Source organism: Pteropus alecto, unplaced genomic scaffold (assembly GCF_000325575.1).
Source record: "Pteropus alecto unplaced genomic scaffold, ASM32557v1 scaffold86, whole genome shotgun sequence".
Taxonomy (NCBI): domain Eukaryota; kingdom Metazoa; phylum Chordata; class Mammalia; order Chiroptera; family Pteropodidae; genus Pteropus; species Pteropus alecto.
Window position 1 is genome coordinate 22,378,251 of NW_006442109.1, and position 20,939 is coordinate 22,399,189.

At 35.6% G+C, this 20,939-nt stretch overlaps 1 protein-coding gene across 3 annotated transcripts in view; it reads left to right on the forward strand.

The window, feature by feature from the left end:
* CEP152 (centrosomal protein 152) overlaps window positions 1-20,939 on the forward strand; it is a 78,631-nt gene that overhangs the window by 3,522 nt on the left and 54,170 nt on the right. For 2 of the 3 annotated variants that reach the window (XM_006920386.3, XM_015596076.2), the window contains exons 2-8: window positions 1,813-1,906; window positions 11,959-12,062; window positions 12,280-12,352; window positions 12,435-12,713; window positions 13,770-13,935; window positions 16,627-16,767; window positions 17,851-17,990. In XM_006920386.3, coding sequence (XP_006920448.1) covers window positions 1,820-1,906; window positions 11,959-12,062; window positions 12,280-12,352; window positions 12,435-12,713; window positions 13,770-13,935; window positions 16,627-16,767; window positions 17,851-17,990 — 990 coding nt within the window. In that variant the 5' untranslated portion in view covers window positions 1,813-1,819. Of the gene's footprint in view, window positions 1-1,812; window positions 1,907-11,958; window positions 12,063-12,279; window positions 12,353-12,434; window positions 12,714-13,469; window positions 13,573-13,769; window positions 13,936-16,626; window positions 16,768-17,850; window positions 17,991-20,939 lie in introns of those variants that run through there. The other variant, XM_025038804.1, reaches the window with a different exon arrangement.

The window sequence follows — 20,939 nt, forward strand, 5'->3', positions numbered from 1 at the left end:
CCATAGATTCTGTAGACTTGATGTTCACTTGCAGGAGTGAAAAACCCTAGGGACATGAGCTTGTGTGAGTGTTTTCCCCAGCATTTCAGCTGTATTATAGGCTCTTTATCATATTCAGATCTCCACCTTATGCTGGTAAACAAGAGGGTTCTGGTAGCTGTTGGGTGGAGGGAGACAAGGTTTAGATTCTCCAACTGATATATTTTCCCTCTCCGTGAAAGAGTGCACATGTCCCTTCCTCCTTTTAGCCCTGGCACAGGAACAGCAAGGAGCACGTCTGGTCTAAGAAGCAGAGGCTAGAAGGGTTTACTGTTGATGGCAAGGAGTTTGAGTTGATAGAGTTGAAAGGAATGGGCTTGGCATAGGGACCAGAGAGGGAGGGATTAAAAGGGTGGATTGCAAATTAGAGTTTGACCAAGAAACATAATTCAGTCCTTGAAAAAAAAAAAAAAAAACAAAACCCGACATATGGGGATTTCAGCATTGAAAATCATTTTTGTGTTAATCTGTAATACCATATTTCACCTATTCTAAAGTGCACATTTTCTTTTCACATTTTAAAATCTACAAAGTCGGGCTATATTTTAAAATTAACGATGTGTCATAATTTAATTGGCCACATCTTTTTCTTAGTGGTACCAACAGAACTGTGTCAATCAAGGGCACCTGAGTTCTGTTGAAATGGAATATCTTTTGCTATAGACCTGTTGGCTTACATAAAAGTTTGTGATCACAGTTCTCAATGTGAGGGAGTTGAGTTCTTTTTGGTAAAATGCTTTCGGATGGCTGGGTCTGTGCTTCTTATTTCACTTCCAATTTAATGACATTTTAGAGCCTGAAAAGTGTAGCAAATGAATTGTGGCTCAAGCTTACATCGAAGTGCATTTCACTGGCATGCCGAAGAAGGGACTGAGGGGAGGGCAGCGTTAGGCCTGGTAATGGGTCACGACTGCCTACTTTTTTTTGTCAAGATTGTTCAGAGCTTTGAAATTCTGGGTAGTTTCTGTGTAGTGTCAGGATCCCTGAATATAATTCAAATCATCAGCAGCCTTTTGACTGTAAGTACTTGAAAACCCATTTCCTGCAGCTGCTTGCCACAGCAGTTACCATTCTCCAGGGAACTCTTGCTGTTGCTTTTGGAATTGGAACCCCATCGTGGTACAGCTTCACAGCCTTCACTTCTGTTTTTCCTGAGGGTTTTTTTTTTTTTTTTTTGCTAGAACCTGATTTCATCAAGCTTAAGAGCAGGACATTTGACACTTACATTTTTGTTGTCTGCTCTATGGAGTTTACCAGATTCTAAATGGTTTTTGGGTGGCAATCATTAACTCATTATTTAGTGGCTCTCTTTTTGTAAAACCTGAAATTTGTATTTGTGACATTCAAAGAATGAAGCAAATCGTGGAGGATAATACCTGTGCCACACTGAATACATCAAATTAGAAACTTTGAGCATATTCTTAAAATTTTTATGTTTTGGCACATTTCTAGTTTATTGTTATTTTTCATGTGGACAGAAATCTTACTGTTTTAAGTTATATTTTCCAGACTACTAGAAAGGTCTAGTCATAAGTTGGTTTTTTGCTTTTTTTTTCTATGAATTGCTGTCATACAGTTATTTTGACCCCGAATCACAATTAATTTGTAAGAACTCTTTGTATTTGGAATAATAACCATTTGTCATAAATAATTGCATATTTTTTTTCTCCCTAGCCGCTGTTGTCTTTTGTGTATGGCATCTCTTGTATAGTTTGGTCTGGTAAAATTTTGAGGATATTTAGAAACCAAACAAACATATTACTCTTCCCACAGGAGGACCATGTCATTGGACTTTGGCAGTGTGGCACTTCAGACACAAAATGAAGATGAAGAATATGACAAAGAAGACTATGAAAGGGAGAAAGAGGTAAGTTGCTCGGAAAAAAGACTCTAAACCCAATCTTAAACAATTTCCTCATTAAAATTGTCTTCTTGTGTCATTTTGAAGGAATTTATAATTCTTTTTTTTTTTTAAACACTTAAAACCTGATCAGTATTTGGACTTTTAAAAGGTGGATGAGTGGAATACTTCCTTTTTTGAGACAAGAATAAAATAATGCTATCAGAGAAATGATTAAATTCTTTATGATCTTTTCATTCCGGAGGTAGTAGCTGGCTTTGGAGGCAGAGGCCTAGTTATTCTAGTTGCTTACATTGCCTTAACTAAGTTTGGCAGGTTCTTTGCTTCAGGTAGCTTACATCTGAGTGGAAGCAGACCATAAACAAGTAAACAAATGCAAAAAGTAATTTGAATGAGTGATAATTTAGCACAGATAAATGATAGGGAAACAAAATAGGGTGATAGTAAAGCAACTGGTAGGGAACTGGCGAGGGAAGATCTCTGGAAGGAGGAAATGTTTAAGCTAAGACTTAACTTATAAGAAGGAACAGCCATGCAGAAGCCTGAGGAAGAATAGTGTAGGCCAAGACACCAATGACTGTAAAGCCCAGAAATCGGGACGAGACCTTGTGTATCAAGAAGGCGGTGGTGTTGGGATTTTGTGAGCAAAGGGTGAGTGGTGGGACTAGGACAAAGAGGTGGGCTGGGGCCAGTGGAGAATTTTAAACAAGGAAGTGGTATCTGATCAATTTTCGAAAGCTCTTTCTGAATGCTGTGTGATGAGTACACTAACAGAAAAGGAGTAAGAGGAGGATAGTGTGTGTGTGTGTGTGTGTGTGTGTAGTTCTTGGCACATAGCAACTGTTCAGTAAATGGTAGTAATAGTAATAGTAGCCGTTGGTGGAAGTCAGTTTACATGTTAGGACTGTTTTTACCTTGAGTCAGATTTCTTGATTGACTGCAATAACAGGCTTCTTTTGAACTGAGACTATGCTTGATAGGACCCATTTTCTAACATGTAAAATAATCCTTTTTAATGGTTACTGTGGACCTTTAGTATTACTAGGAAGTAAGGAATAATAGGGTCAATTGCCCCTGTCACTGGCAGTAGAGTTAGGGTAGAAATAGAAAACTGGCAGCTCAGTGGATTTTGTCCATAGACATGTATTGTTTGGTTGCACAGTGTTTTTAAAAAATTAAATCTATATTTACAGATGGAAAATTTCATGTAACAAGCCAGAGTTTCCGGCTTGTCTTGAGACGTCCTAAGGCCTGGCCACCCGTGGCCTGTGTCTGCACATGGCAACAGGAAGGCTGGAGCTGAGCGGTGGCTCTCGTTACCCAGCTGGCTACAGTCCCCACCTCTCACATAGACATGGGCTTATGTACTTTTGTAAATTCTCTGCCAGGTCTCTGAGAGCATCGGAGTTTGTGACCCTGGTCAGGGTTTCTAGATTTTGACAGGGTCCTTCACAACAGTTGTGGCAAGGATGGGGATGAGGATTTTCTGTTACTTTGTGAACTCACAGCATGAGATTTTCATGATCCTGATGGCTTTGGATGGTTTGCTGGAATTTAGCTACTGGGATTCTTGAGAGGATCAGTTTAAGTAATTACTATAGTCGACTTTAAAAAAGAAGAAAAAATAATCTGACAGGTGATTTTTTATTGGAAAAGATATTAGAGTGAGGGGTAGGGTATTAGAGAAAGCTTACTGCCAAGTGTATAGTGTGGTGAAAGTTTTAAAGGGGTATTAGTTAAGAAGGCAATTAATTCTAGATAATATAGAACATAGCCATTGGGATCACTTCTTGATAGATTGTGTGTTGGGGTAGGGAATTTCCTAAGGCAAAGGAGCTCTTAAGAGGTGAAGTATCTAAGAATGAATGTTTCTAGCAGAGTGGAAGAAAGAACATATAGCTAACTTGGCTCTAATATGATGATTATGGTTTATGTTAATAAAAAATGTTTCATGTTAATAAAAAGTGTTTTTACCTTTTTTGTTAATTTCTGCTAGAGAAGAAGTGACATATGAGGCTAGAGAGTTTCAGATTTTCAGCAAGAAAATTCAGATTTCTTCATAAAAATATATATTTCATATATATTCAGCTATATATATATATATGCATATGTGCATATATAATTGCTGTGAGTTGAAATAACAAATTGACTAATCAAATCTACGTTTGTTTGGCTATCCATTAACCTTTTCAAACCTCCTCAGTCTCCCTGACCCTATGATAGCAGAACAGTTAATAGCCTTGAGAAGTAAAAGAAAAGAGTGGTCTTTTCCTGCCTGCCTGGTTGGTAGCTTTGGGATTACTGGCTGGGTTAGAAGTGTTAGCAGTGGCCTAATGCATATGGCTTTCTCTATTTAGTGAATCACCTGTGTTCAGTTTAGTTCTGTAGGAGGAATGCCTGTATCCCTGAGGGCTGGACAAGCAGGCCATATCTGACATTGTCTACTCTGCTTAGGATTTTGAGACCCTCTCTCTGTAAATGGCAGAATAATCCTGATTTTGACCTTCTGGTATGAATGCCCAGTTGCTAATACAACACGCTTTACAAAGCTGAGTTTCAATTTTGGTGTTTCGGAGTCAGCTGGGATTTTGTCCACCCTCTCTCATAAGTCATTGAATAAGCCATAGTCAATTCCAATCTCCACGCCATCTATTAGCAGCTCTCAAATTAGAGTCTCACCTTTTCCATTTCTAGTCCCTCCAATGTTTGCATTGAAGAGCAGATGGAGAAAATATATATAATCTTCAGAAAAAGAAAGAATTTAATAAAGCGATTCAATCTTCAGAGGCCATTTAGACCAGTGAAATCTTAAAAACAGCCCACTACGAATAGACTCACATTTTGATAAAAGCTCCAAGAATTTTGCAGAAAAGTAAGACACTTATAATCATTTCTAATTGTGTATTGATAAAAGTTTGGCCACTGTGCACCAAGACATAGCAGAGATGTGCATAACCCACAGCCTCACCCAGTGTTTTACCTGAAAATCCATCTCCTATATAGTAAACAGAACAGATTAGGGTGCAGGTGACTAAGGGTGATGATACCATGGAGATATGGTATTATGTCAGTTAATGTTCATATCACTCATATTTTTTACAACTTATTGCAGCATGTTGCTTTCTTGCTGTATCATTTGAGAACTACTGATGTAGTTGTCCTTGATAGTAAGCAGGCCTCATCCAAAGTATGTTAGGCAAACTTTTACTTGTAACACTGGCCCAGAGAAGAGGTCTTTTATTAACTCTCTCAAAATGTAATGATGTGATTTTGCAAAATGTTTTTCACTTAAGGTCACTCTATACTTTGGGATTTCATTGTCAGAAATTACAGAAATATAGTTGTTATTGTGATAGAAATGGTTATAAGTTTCAACGTTATTGGTCAAGCCACTGCTCACAGTAGATCGTCGTTTGGGATTGCCAGTTTGCTGGAGTATACATGTACTTTCTGCAGTGTCACCAGAAGTAGCTCTGTGATTATTGCTTTGTTCTAGATAATAAAATTATGTATGTATGCATGTATGTATGTATTTTGGAGCTGATGCTTTGGGGCAGAGGTACTTAGTAATATATGCTATCAAGATAATACTTGCTGTTAATGATTCATTTGAAACCTGGAAGATGATCTCGAGTAGAAAGGTAGGCAGTTTAAATAGCAGATGGCAAATAGAAACTTGCACCTGGTGATACTGATTTGAATCCCTCTTGGTTTTTATATTGGTATACCTCTAATAGAATAACAAAGCTCAACTGAGTTTGGAATTGTGCGTTTTAGAGGTAAGGTTTCCATTGCATAGCCTTTCTCCCACTTTTTAAACTACTTTGTTTTATGTAATTATGGAAACATTTTGATATTTTGTCCCCACTAGAGGGAGTTGTAAAGCTAGTATTTGTTTACATTTTATATCATTTGACTTATTTAGTGGAATTTTCTTGGCTTCACCCAAGAAAATCAAAGAAACAAATGGTTTAGTATTCATATTACAGTTTTCCTGATGTTTTTCTTTAGCAATTTCTTATACTTTATCTAGATTGTGCCTTTGAATGTTTCCCATAATATACAGGTATTTTTCAGGTACTGTCACAGTGGGAACAAAGCATTGAAGACTAACTGAAATTTGATTGTATACAAACAGGTAGAGAAAAAAACAGTGACAGACTAAATGTCATGTAGAAGAAAATAATGGGAACGTAGAGATTCAGGTGATGCTAGGGTCTGGGACTGTAGCTCTCGCTTCTCATGGGCCCGCTCCTTACCTTCTCTGGGTCTTGGTTTGCCGACCTTTAGGAGAGATTTGGCTTGAGGGAGGAGCTCCAGTGTTCCTTCCAGGCCCAAAGTTCTATTATGTGTCATCTGTAAAGCAGCCGATATTTGTCTAATGTTACCATATTTCTTTTTCAGATATGTGGCAACCTAGACAAAGTCTTCCCCGCTAACGTAAAATTTAGTTTAATGGAATGGGTTTTTTTTTTTTTTTTTTAATTCTGCACAGAGTATAATTTACAAACTAAAGCTCTAGCTGCCAAGTTATTTGGTCCTTTATCAATCCCATATTCAATCTTTTGAAGGATGTTTTTAACTTGGCTCTTAGGTTAAAATGAAGATTCTACTTAGCGCATATCCATGAAAGCATTATTTAATGATTCATTTTAAAAAATATCAGAATCTTTTTGGCATACTTATGAGGTAACCTGTTCAAAGGCACATAATGTTGGCTAGTCCATTTGCTGCTTTTCTCTTGGGAGATGTATTATACAGTTTGTAACCTGAGAAGTCTTCCTTCCTTTCATGAATATTGAGGATTACAGTCTCTGAAGACAATCTGCTTAGTTAATTTAAGTTGAAAATCTTAACAAAAGGTTATGTATTCTGTTTTATATTCCCCCTACACATAGGCTTTTTGGATGTTCTGTGTGAGTTATTGTGAAGTGTTTTGTTGCTAAAGTAAATGCTCTCATTTTTCCCTTTCTTGTTAGGGAAGAAACATATGAAGTAGTAAAGGGAGAGGGATTTATCGAATGGTTAGAATAAATTTCAGTAGAAGCCTTAGCAATGGCAAATTTTTTTCTAGGGAAGATATCTCTTTAGTTATTAAACACAGTTGATACACACTGAGAGGACTGCATTTGCAACCCAAAAGCAGTCTGATGAATTTGAAAGTAATGAGTAGAATTAAATCTTGTCATTTATAAGGATTCTTATCTTTGCCCTTGAATCTATTTGGATCATTAATGAGGAAAATTTATAGTTTCTAAAATTTTCTGTTTAGTAACATGCATAAGTTGATCTGATAATTTTGTGTTTTATGGCACAAGGTTCCATGACCAAAAGCAATATCCATTTGACAGTGAATATAAAGGGCACACTTTAAAAAAAATTTTTAAAATAGTTTCAATTATGTTGACATCCAATATTTATTAGTTTTGGGTGTACAACATAGTTATTAGATATTTATATGAGTTACGAGTGATTTCCCCGATAAGTCATGCATCCACCTGACACCATAGAGTTATTACATTATTGATTATATTCCCTAAGATGTACTTTACATCCCCATGACTCTTTTGTAACTGCTAATTTGTACTTCCTAATCCTTTCACTTTTTTCGCTCAGCCCCTCTCCTATCTGACAACTATCAGTTTATTCTCTGTACAATGAGTTTGTTTCTGTTTTGTTTGTTCATTTATGTAGTTATTTAGAGTCCACATATAAGTGAAATCATATGATATTTGTCTTTCTCTGTCTGACTTATTTCACTTAGTATAATACCTTCTAGGTCCATTTATGGTGTCGCAAATGTTAATATTCCACTGTATATATGTATCACATCTTCTTTATCCATTTGTCTTTTGATTGGAATATTTAATGCATTTATGTTTAAAGTAATTATTGATAGGCTTGTAGTTATTGCTATTTTATTGTTTTCTGAATATTTTTTCTTCCTTATTCTCTTGTATAGTGATGACTCTCTGGAGTATTGTGTTTGGATTCTTTTCTCTTTATTTCTTGTATATATCTTATAGATTTTTGGTTTGTGGTTACCATGTGCTTCATATATATCAGCTATGTTATGGTCTCTTAAATACTAACACATTCTAAAATCACTAGTATTTTTACTCACCCTCTCCATGTTTATGTTTTCGTCATTATTTTTTACTTCTTGTGTGTGTGTGTTTGTGTGTATTCCGTAATTTACTGTTGTAATTACACATGATCTTCCTACTTTTGCCATTTACCCTTTGTACTAATTTTATTCTTGGTTGATCCACTTATTATGTGTTTGCCTTTGTTAGTGAGAATTTTTTTCTTTGATATTCTCTTATTCATATTTTTTATTTTTTTTCTTCCTCTTCTTAAAATAGTACCTTTAACATTTCTTGTAATACTGGTTTGGTGGTGATGAACTCCGTCAGGTTTTTCTTGTCTGGGAAGCTCTTTATTACTTTGATGGGTAGGGTAATCTTTGTTGTAGGTTCTTGCTTTTCATGCCAATCCCTTCTGGTCGTCAAGGTTTCTGTTGAAAAATCAGCTGACAGTCTTATGGGTGCTCCTTCGTAGGTAACTAACTACTTTTCTCTTGCTACTTTTAAGATCTTCTCTTTGTATTCAACCTTTGGCATTTTAATGATGATGTGTATTGCTGTGGGCCTATTTTGGTTCATCTTGTTTAGGACGCCCTGCACTTCCTGGGCTTGTATGTCTGTTTCCTTCACCAGGTTAGGATAAGTTTTCTGTCATTATTTCTTGAAATAGATTTTCAATCCCTAGCTCTCTCTCTCTTCCCCTTCTGGTACCTCTATGATGCAAATGCTGTTACACTTGATATTGTCTTAGAAGTCCCTTAAACTATTCTCATGTTTTTGGATTCTTTTTTCTTGTCGCTGTTCTGATTGGGTGTTTTCTGCTACTTGCTACTTTGTTTTCCAAATCACTGATTCGATTCTCTGCTTTATCTAATCTGTGATTGATTCCATCTAATATATTCATTTCGATTATTGTATTCATTTATGACTGGTTCTTTTTTATGTTTTCCATCTCCTTTTTTTGTTTCCTCTTTGTTGAAGTTCTCACTGAGACCATCTATTCTCCCCCTGAGTTCTTTGAGCATCCTTATAACCAATGTTTTGAACTTTGCATCTGGTGAGTTGCTTGCCTCTATTTTGTTTAGTTATTTTTCCGGAGTTTTGTCCTGTTCTTTCAATTGGGACTTGGTTCTTTGTCTCCTCATTTTGACTACCTCCCTGTGTTTATTTCTGTGTATTAGGTAGATCTGCTACATCTCCTGTTTTTAGCAGAGTGGCCTTAGTAGGTGTCCTGTGAGGCTCAGTGGTACAGTCTTCTTGTTCACCTGAATCGGTTGCTTCAGGGGTGTCCCTTGTGTGAGTTGTGCGTGCTCTTCTGTTGTAGTTGAGCCTTGATTGCTGTTTGCAGGACAGTAGATGGGATTGACCTTCAAGCTGACTAGCTCTGAAGGACTGGCTGTGACTGTAGCAGACGAGCTTTTATGCGGGGACTGACCCCACAGACTGGGATTTGCTTTAGCGGGGGCTCTAGTGCCTGCCTGCCCAGTTCACCCTTTATGCTATTTACTGGATAGTGCTCTGGTGTGGTCTGAAGCCAGCCACCAGGTGTGGTCTGAAGCCAGCCACCAGGTTCTGGGACCTCTTGGGAGGGGCTCTGGTGCAGGCCAAGGTCAGGTGCTGCCTGTGTCTGGCCTGGGGCTACCTGATGAGGAGAGGGGCACACTTTGATCCTGGGAAATGGAAGCTTTGGGGATGGGATTTTGTTCCTGTATGCCTTATTAGGAGGAATCACCTCATTTAGCTTTTCTCTGTCTTGAAATTTATAAAAGTCAAGGAATATGGCCCAGCTATGCCAAAGAATTTGATGGAGAAAGTTTTTGAAGGTGCATGAAATGATTTAAAAATATTACCATATATAAACAATATTTTATAAAGCACTAAATACTATAGGGATGATTTTCCTGATTTTACTTATGGATCCAGAAACATTCAGAACTTATTGCTTATGCTCACATTAATTTTCCTCTATTGATGCCAATTTTGTTAATGATTTTTCAATTACACTTTTGTGGTGCCACAAAGAAAGCTACCAGAACTGCTTAACTATTGTGTAGCTTTTTCTGTCTCTGTGACGGGGGAAAATGTACTGTTCAGATGTTCCTGCCATGGTTCCCCTGAATTACAAGGCTATGTACTTGAACCTCACTGAAGATTTAGAAGAAAGTATTCTTTCCATACAGAAATCCTTACTTGATGTATGTATGAAAGATTATTTTGTTATTTTTTTTCTCTGTAACGTGTGGGGGATAGTCTTTGTCATTAAAGTTGTGATGTGTAATTATAGACAAAACAGGTCAGACTATTTTAAAAGACCTTGTAGGTGTTTTTTTTTTCTTAGTGAATGTTGTATCTTTGTAAAATCACTTTTTTACCTTTCATTTGAGGCGTACTAAAATGTTGATGTGGTCTGTTTTGTTTTAGGGTTGCTTCTTTTTCATTTCTTATTCTTTATGTCTTTGGGTCAACTCCGATATGGCTAAATCTCAAAATGATTTTTCAGTTTACCCTGCATGAGCAGGTAGCCAATAAATTAAGTTGGTAATATTAGGATCAAATAAATTTTGAGACGAATGTAACTTTTCATTGAAATAGAATATTTTTTCTCTTCTTTCAATTTTAAAGAACCAAATGGATTGAGGGAGCTTTAAAAAAATGATCCAGTGAATATTTGAAATATATATGGAAGTAAAGAAGTATCCCCTCTTCCCACCTCACATATCCCATTTCCACTCCCAAGTTTGACTTCACCAAAACTGACAATTGGAACATACCTTTCAGACCTTTCTTAGAATATTTTAATTTAATTTTTACCATATGTATTTTGTATATGAAAGTTTTTTTTATTATAAATGTATTACTCAGATATAGCTACATTTCATTTCTTTTATTATAATGACAAGAAGTGGGGGAAAAAAAAAAATCTATCATAGACTAAGGAGTACCTCATTTTCTTCCAAGGATTTAAACAATATTTAATATCTTTAAAATTCACTTTGCATAATTTTATGGGATTGATTTATTTATTTTGGAGGGACTCAATCAACTTGTTAATTTAACCTGTGCTTAATTTGAAAGAGAAATCATTAGAAACAGTCTTCCTACTATTTAGTAACGTAATACTTACTGAGATTTGATGTTATATTGAGATTTGAAGAAAGTCATTTACAGATATTGAAATTCAAAGAATTAGACAGTTTATTCATTTCCATCACAGTTTATCTTGAAACTTGAATTAACTTATTCTATCTCTAGTTTTTATAGGCAGAATGCTAAAGATGTGAGTTTTCTAGAAAAAAAATTGGAGCGAAGTCAAATGCTTTTGTCAGTTTTAGAGTTATGCTTTCGAGAGTGCTCTCTGTAGAAAACTGAATCTTACAGCTTTCTTTTTATTCAACTTTTATAAAAGCTGTGTATTATCATCTTTTTATCATTGGAATTAGGTGGCTGTCTACTAATTAGTCACTTCCCAAGAGGTTTCTCTCACATTGTTAGAGCTTTCAAGGGCTTCTAGGCCACCTTCTCCTATTCTCACCACCTGGGCAAAGTACATCTGGCTATTAGAGTCTCTGGGGAAAGTCTGATTGTCAGGTCTCCAAGGTCTGGTTACTGGTAGAACAGGATTGTGAGACGCAGGTCTACCCTGTGATAACATAATACAGTTATTGTACCATTATTCTGACTTGCTGTGTTTCCACAAAGAAGTTTTTAAATTCTGTTGTAATGTATGTGTATTTAAACCTAAGATCTTCATAGAAAAAAGTAAAGCCTTCTAATATAAATCATAGAATTGTCTGTTCTCCTTTCCCTAAGTCAAATGATGAACATAATTTGTGTGGAACTTAAGACATATTAAATGTAGAAATTAGGAACTACTTTGACTTCTACAGTTAAAAGCACTTGTTCCAAGGCAGCTTTGGTTTGTCATCTTGTGTGTAAGTCAAGGGGATATTGACACTGACTTTTCTGTCTCAGTTGCAGCAGTTACTCACAGACCTTCCTCATGATATGCTGGACGACGACCTGTCCTCCCCTGAGCTCCAGTATTCGGACTGCAGCGAGGATGGCACAGAGGGAGAGTAAGGACTTGAAATCACTTTCACTTGTGTATTACAATTCTATAAGTCTTGTTTTTCTGCAGGTAATAGTAATGTATATGATTATAAAATTGTTGACTAATTCTTAAGCTTGTAGGTGAAGGTTGGAGGGAAAACATGTTAAAATCTTGGGGTTCTTTGTGATATCTATGTCCAAATCAGGATAGGCTCTAAATCTAAAGTATTGATTTTTCTTAAGACCTCATCGTTCTGAGAAATCAGAGATGAACTGGAATGAGCATCAAGTGCTGCCTAAATCTAAAAGTGTAAATGTAAGTATTTGGTATGACAGTGTCTTTGATGAGGGTGGGACTAGATCTTAGTGCTTTTATCTTAACTCTTGTTATGTAATAGGACTATAATGAGATTCGGGATGTATGTATTGGAGAGAAAATTGGCAATGGCTGGGAAGAGAATCAAAATAAAACTGAAGACCAGCATCCTGGGTACCATCCCAAAGAAGGTGGAGATGAAGGCGGAAGTGGTTATAGTCCTCCAAGTAAATATGAACAGACTGATTTATATCACCTTCCTGAAAACTTTAGGCCATATACGAATGGTCAGAAGCAGGAATTTAATAGCCAACCAACCAATGTAATTAAATTTTCAGATCCTCAAAGGAATCATTTTCAGGTATTACAAGAACTTGACTTTCAAGAATTTGTGTATATATGTGCACCCACTTGCTTATATGTGTGTATTTAAGAAATGTATGTAGGTACAATGGTAAGATTTATTTTGAGTATAAAAACTTCTGAGTACAATTATTCAGGCTCATGCTGAATCAGTCATGCTGTTTTCTCTTTAATGAAATCATGATCTTAAGTCATAATTTTAAAATAGAGATTTTATGGAGAGAATTAAATGTTACAAGTAAAGTCTATCGAAGAATAACAATCTTTATTTACTGCTGCTTCTTGCTTCTACCACTTTACCATGCTTCAGTGAGAAGCTACATTCAGGTATCTTGATAAGTTTTAAAGCAGTAAATCTATGTAGATGATACCATTTAATTACCTTGATTTTCTAGCTCGCCACTCTTATAACAAATTTTAGGTCGGACACTTCAAAGCTGATATCTGATTTGTGATAATATAGCAGTAGAAAGGATGAATGATAAGGAAAGAAACTTTTTTTTTTAAACCCTGGCACTGTTTAATGAAGTAAAGCCTTAGGATACAGTTAGCTGTTTCTTAGACTTTCTCAATGACAATGCATGCCTCATTTTGCCAATAAGCTATTCTGTGTCACCCAATGATAAGATGAATTTTTTTTTAAGGCGGTCATTTTCTGTTTTTATAGAGTACTATTCATTCCACAAAAGTTATTTATTACTTATTACATATGCATTGTATCACGTTCTTGTTATTGAATATGTGTATTTTTATGTTTTCAAGATGTTGGCATCATCTAAATCATTCTTAAGTCTTCATATAGTCTTATTTGAATTCTTGAGTGTTATTTATGGAATTGGCCCATTATACGCTCAAAGGTACAGTTAAAATGTGTGAAATTATATTTTGCACTTTTAATTAAATGTTAAATAAGTTATTTTTAAGCAAAGATGTATGTATAAAATTTGTCATTGTACCACAATTAAGTCTAACAAAATTAAGGTGTCTAATTCAGATAATTTTTTAAGAAAAGGTCAAATCCTAATTGTCAATTTCATTTACTGTCTTATAATAGCAATTTGGTACATCACAAGGTCCCAGTGTTCAAGCGTTGGAATCATATACAGTGACTTATAAACCTTATCAGTCTTCTGCTCAGAATAATGGCTCACCAACCCAGGAGATAGGAGGAAGTGACACATTTGAAGGCCTGCAAAAACAATTTTTAGGAGCAAATGAAAGTATGTATCAAGTTTATATTTATTTCCTAAGAACATAATTGCGAATTTTAAACACTTTAAGCATGTTCAAGAATTATTTTTTGTAAGTATGATAATGGAATTATGGGTTTTTTTTTAGAAGAACCCTTGTTATTAGAGATACATCCTGAAGTATTTATGAATAAATCAATATGAAGTCTAGGATTTACCTCAAATAATATGTTGTTGGGGAGTAATATTGGTTGGGAATATAGATAAAGCAAGACCAGCTATGAGTTCATAATTATTGAATGGATTTATGGGAGTCACTGTGCTCTTTTCTCTCTACCTTCTTATATATTTGAAACTTTGCATAATAAACTAAAATTTTTCTCAACCGTATGTTTCAGTCATTGTAGTTGGTTAAGACTTTTCATTAGCCTCATATTTTTCTTAAGTCTAATTTGGAAAATGAAATATTGTTTTCCCTTCAATCTTAGATTTTTCATTATATAGAAATTTAATTTAGTAAATCATCGATTATCATCTTAATTTTTTTTGGTTTTTAGAGTTTTAGTGTAATAATTAGGCAACCCTGATATAAATTACTTTATATTCAGAATTTAAACTAGACATATCTTAGATTTAGTCAAAAAAAAAATTTTGGATTGTGTATATATAAATCTGAGAACGAGAAAAGTACTACTAGAGAATTTTGAGGAGATGAAATGTCCAAAACCCCAAATCGAAACTTGTACTGTGACTAACCTGAATTAGCATTTTCACATGCCCACCTTTTTTTTATCATACCCTCTGTGAAATAACTTCTAACTGTTGTGCACGTTAAAGAACCAGTGTGATTCTAGAGTGTGAACAGCAAGTTTTTTGTTTGCTTTTTTAACATTTAAGAAGCTGGGGGGAGGGTCATATTGGATATTCTGGCTTTCCTGGGCTATGCCAAAGAGAAAACTGGACTTCATGCTCTAACTTCGCAGCCCCACTTCTGTCATACACTTGGGCTACAGGACAGTAGAACTCACTCGCCCTCGAAGGAGTCAAAGCTAACATGGCGGTGGCCTCTCTTTGTTTATAAGTTTTGGTGGAATGAAGGGATGAAGAAGTGTTCATTGTGTATGGCAGGACTAGTTTTAGGCTGTGTAGATAAGCATCACAACAGTGGCCTGCCTTCTTGGTGTTGTTTTCCTCTCAGTTCCCATGTTCAGTTGGTGTTTATATTTCCTGGTTTTTCTGCATGTATAACCTTTTATCAGTTTCTTAACAATCTGCATTTTATCAAATTGATTTATTTTTTGTTTTGGTTATACATTTGCCTAAATTTGACATTTGAAAGTTAATTAAATAACTTAATGGGAGTACCAAATTTAGCGATGACAGCTGCTAAGCAATAGTTTAAAAAAATGACTTTGAAGAGTGGTGTGGCTTATATATTGTGTTTATCCCTGTCCTAAGGCTCTAGATGAGTGTGACTTGTAACAAAGTTTTTAGTCTACAGTCTTTTTGTGTTTTAACCATATCTCTTTTTAAAAAGAGGACTACTTTGCTAGCAAGTAGGAACATTCTAGTAGAAAATGAAGAATATTTGTTATTGTGTAATTGAAGCATTATCCTTCTACAAATCATTTTTTTCTTTTCTCCCCCATTTTAAGTGATCCCTAAAACAACTTTAATTATTTCTGAAAGGAGATCTCAAAATTCTTTATTAGTCTATTTATTCAGCAGTTATGTACCAGCATAGATATGAATACAATATAATTCCATTCTTGCTTAAAATAAAAAATTTTGAGAAGGATATCCAGAAATTTTCTTTAAAAATGATTTTATTGAAGAAGATGTAAGGAAGGTACATGAAATCCATCGGTGGTGGTTAAGGAGGCAAGAGGAAGCTCTATAATTGGATAAGAGGCAAAATTGAGAAACACATACTTCTATTACATTGATGGGTACAGGATAGTTAATAATTAACATTTACAGCACTTTAAGATGGTATGTGGGGAACAAGATAATGATGAGGGGTTCTGCTGTCTGGTGCTCTGGTACCTGCGGTTGTGCCTTTGGGGGTGAACAAAGAAAATTACTCTGACATTTCCAAGGTATGTTTTCTTAGATGTATAAGAACAATGGACAGACCTCACAGTAAAGATTGACCTTTGCCAAGGAAGCTATAGGCCTGGGACATGACTACCGATATGATCTGCCAACTAGATATTTGTGATCAGATCGTCCATCCTGCTTTGTTACTTTTGGTCACTGAGCTTGATGTGCCTGATGTGTGGCCCCCTTGAGCTTATCAAGTTTATTACATAGCTCCTTTTTTGTTCACATTGGTATATATTTTAATTTAGCCAAAATGGTCGTTATTAAGGGTTATACACTAAACCAGAGACTTTTAAAACTTTTTTGACAGTGACCACAGTAAGACGTATATATTTTACATTGTGATGCCATCTATAATATTTATATAAATAAGCATATATAACTGAAACAGTTTTACAAAATAATACTTATTTGTACTACATGATGTACTCTGATATATTCTGTTATAGTCTATCTCGTTTTCTTTTTTTCTTTAAGAAATGCTAGTCTCAAACCACTGAATTGTTTTCATGATACTTAATGAGTTATATCCACAGTTTGAAAAATAGTGCCCTAAAGAACCACAATTTATATTTTGGTACGCTTTTATCTAATAAATTGTCTTTAATTCCGAATCAGATTCTGCAGAAAATATGCAGATTATTCAACTTCAGGTTCTTAACAAAGCCAAAGAGAGACAACTAGACAATTTATTTGAAAAGTTAAATGAAAGTGAGCATCAAATGAGATATCTGAATCACCAGCTTCTGATGATCAAAGGTAAGATGACAACTGTTGTTTATGAGGTACTCTAGAGCTAGATATCTTGTTTCCACAACAACCTCATTTTAAATATGAAGCTTAGAGAGTTGATGCACATGGTCAGAGGGGGCTCATAGTCAGTCAGAAGGAAACAAAACCCAGGACTTTTAACACATTTCCTTGAATTACTACTTTTCTCCAGAACATACTCTTTTGAGGTCCTACTTTTCTCCGTTTTCTTTCTCCTCTTCTTTCTATTAGGCTGTTAGAATCAATGAACATCATTTAGCTATGTTGATAGCATTGTGTTCTAAGAAGGTGTTGATCCCTTACATGGTTTATCTTGGATGAAGTATTACAATTTCCAGAGAGACTTGTGTTTACTTTGCAATACATTTTCTCAGCCCACAAATTAACGTAATATTTTAATCCAACTAAGAGCTAATGATCCTGAACTTCTTTAGGTGTTCCAAGGTGAAAAATGGAGCCATGTCTGGGAGAAGCACATAAATACAAATTCAAATTATAATTGCTTGCTCTTTGTGCTTTCTGTAGTTTTGGTCAATGTTGAACTTTCATTTACAGAATAATATTACTGAACTAGAGTTCATTTTAAATTTAATCGATGGTGGAAAAAGGTCTCTTTCTATAATGCCCATAAAATTTATTTTGAGAGAAGAACTCGTGAGCGGTTATAGTAAAGTACGTGGGAAGAATTTAAGGTTAAATGAATTTAAGAGTTCATTGCAAGTATGTATAAAAAGTAATTAGTCCTCAGATTCCCTCTTGATTAGCAGAGGATTGTCACTTCTCAAGTAAACAAATGCCAAAATCACTGTTAGGAAATCTTTTAGTCCCCAAAAGGATGCAATAAGATTTTTGAAGGAAGTGGTTCTGGTTCTCTAAAATATTTTTGGTGTCATTCAGGCATTCTTTTTTGGAACTTTTCTAGTTTTCTCTAGATCAACTAAAGTTCAGTATCTGAATTGAACTGATTGCAACATTTATATGTGATATAGATCTGATATTTGATAGAGATTGTGACAATTGGGGTCCCTCTGTAGTAACATATTATTAATATCAACATTTTTAATGTTCTAGATGAAAAAGATGGTTTGGCCCTCAGCCTTCAAGAGTCACAGAAACTCTTTCAGAATGGAAAAGAAAGAGAGATACAGCTCGAAGCACAAATAAAAGTACTGGAAACCCAAATACAAGCATTAAAAGCCAATGAAGAACAAGTAAATATTTTATCTTGATTATTTATGGTAAAAAGTTATTTATTATAGTGAAATATTTACTTACTTAACTTTTGGTCCAGTGGGACCAAATTTAGAAGAACTTTGAAATTTCTACCTTCTTCTACCATAAGCCTGCTATTCTTTTCCTTAATTGGAGGAATAGTGCTCCCATCCACCTAGTCATTTACACATCAGAAATCTGGAGGAGACCTCAGCTCCTCTGTTCCCTTTCATCTTGTCAGCTACTACGCTCTGCTGAGTCTCTTCATTTCTATCCACATGTTCCTAATTTGGGATTTTACCTTCTGTTACAGAAGTCTCTTAGCTAGCCTCCAGTCTTTTATTCCTTCTCCAAATTCTTTCTTGTGGTCATCTGCATAATCTTTCTAAAATACAGTTCTGATTATATCTTTCCCTTGCTTAAAGCCTTTCAATGATCCCACTTTACCTGTGGGATAAAGCATGGTGTCAGGATGACCATCTGATCCTTGCCTATCTCCTCTCTTACTTTCCTCAAACTCAACAATCCGTTTAATGTTTTTGTGTACTTGTATGTGCCGACTCCTCTCTTTGGAATGCATTTTCCATGGCACACTGCTATTGGATTGGTAAGCTCCTGCTCACAGATTTTTCCTTCAAGTTTCCCCTGCTTTCCTCCTGAAGCCAGGTGATCACATCTTATAATAGACCTAGAACATCTTGAAGGCAAGAATGGGCTGCCTTCATCGGTATAGTCCCACCTCTTATTCAAGCCCAGTGCCTGACATGTAATAGGCAGCCAGTATATGTTGAGTGAACATTATTGTTTAAAATTGACCAACCTGTATATATATTTTTTTCTCACATATATTTCCCCATACTATCTCTGATACTATCATGACTATAGCTTTATGGTATGGTTTGAAATTTGGTAAACAAGGGCTATTCTTAATATTATTAAAAATTTTTTTAGCTCTTTTTCACATTTTCTCTTCTCTTCTAGATCTTACAAATCCAATTCTCATATTTTATAAGAAATCTTGTTGGGATTATATTAGTGAGGCATTGTATTTACCATCTTATGGATGAGTTAACCAGGTCTTGGAAAAGTCAGATTACGCGCCCAAGGTTATAAAGCCAGTTATTGACAAAGCTTCAGAACGTAAATTTCTTGACCCCAATAGATTTGCCTTTAAAGTGGTGATATATTCTTTGATTAATGAGTTAGATAGCCATTTAACTATTAGAAATTGTCACAAGTCGTTGGTAGCCAAACCTGTTGGTGGGTGACTTATGAGAGAAATACCATTTTAGAGCGGGGAAGGAGGGTAGTTAAAAATGAAAGTGACTATAAAATAGTGACCTTGGTCTTGGATGAGATTTGTGGCTCGTTCTGAGGTTGTTTTAGTGAAAGAGTTTAAACAGTGTTGTCTCATGTCTGGCTCCTTCTCATCCTTCAGATCTTAGCTAAAAAAAGTCACCTTTTCAGAGAAGACTTCTCATTCACCTATATCTAAAGTAGCCCATAATGCCATATTCCCATACCTCTTCATTATGCAATATTCTATTACTCTATTTTAAAACTCATTTGTTTACTTGTTATTGTCTTTCTCTTTCCATCAGAAAGTAGTAAGAGTTTGGACCTTGCCTGTGTTGTCATTATGTCCTTAAGTTCCTAGAACCTTGCCTGGCACAAAGTATCCACATTATTTATTGAGCAAATGAATAAATGTATTACTCAGTTAAAGTAGCATTGGAATAAAGTGTCATTCTCTGAAATAGAATGAAGAATAAGCCACATTTTTGTGCGTAATGTAGATCTATTAGTGATCTGAGACTCAATTTTCAACCAGCAGAGTACTGGGCTGGGAGTTGGGGCTTTCTACACACCACCCAGCAATTCTCATATACCAGCAGGGTGTCCAAGAATTTATCAATTCTGACACCATCTACATCAAATTCAGATGCCAGTCTCAATCCTAGATTGTTAACCTGTACTTCTGACCGACTGGCTGTAAATCAGAGGTTCCCACCACTCCCTCCTTGGGTACCATTAATTTGCTAGAGCGGCTCACAGAACTCAGCAACATTTTACTTACTATACCACCAGTTTATTATAAAAGGATGTAACTCAGAAACAGCCAGATGGAAGCGATGCATAGGACAAGGTATAAAGAAAGAGCACGGAGCTTCCATGCCCTCTCCGGGCACGACACTCTCCCTAAACCCCACGTGTTCACCAACCAGAGAGCTCTCTGAAACTTGTCCTTTGGGTTTTGATGGAGGATCTGATGTATAGGCATGATCGATAAAATCATTGGCCATTGATGAGTAATTCAACCTCCAGCCTCTCTCCTTTCCCAGGAGGTCAGGGAGTGGGACTGAAAATTCCAACCCAGAAATCACATGGTTGGCTACATTTGCAACCAGCCTCACCCTTAAGTGAAAAGTCACCTCATTAATATAACAAAAGACACTTTTTATCAGCCTCCACACCGGAAATTTTAAGAGTTTTGGGAGCTGCGAACCAAGAACTGGATGAAGAGCAAATATATATGAGAAATATATATTTGGTCATCTGAAAGACCAAATATATATTTCTTCTAAATCACAATACCGTAGTAGATTATTACCACTTTAAAAACTTTGAAAACTGATAAAGTTATTAGATTAAAAAGTGGAATTGCTTTTATGTAGTAGAAGGTTATAACTTTGTAGTCTTGTTTTAAGTTAGAAATTGCATTTATCAAAAATAAAATAGCGTAAATAAAACAATAAAAGCACCAGAATAACCAAGCGTATTGGTTTCCTTGCTGTTGTTGCTGTAACAGATTACCACAAATTTGGTGGCTCCAACTAACACCAATTTATTATCTTAAGAGTTCTGGAGGTCAGAATTCTGAAATGGATCTCACTTGGCTAACATCAAGGTATCAGCAGGGCTCTGTTGCTCTTTGGAGACTCTAGGAG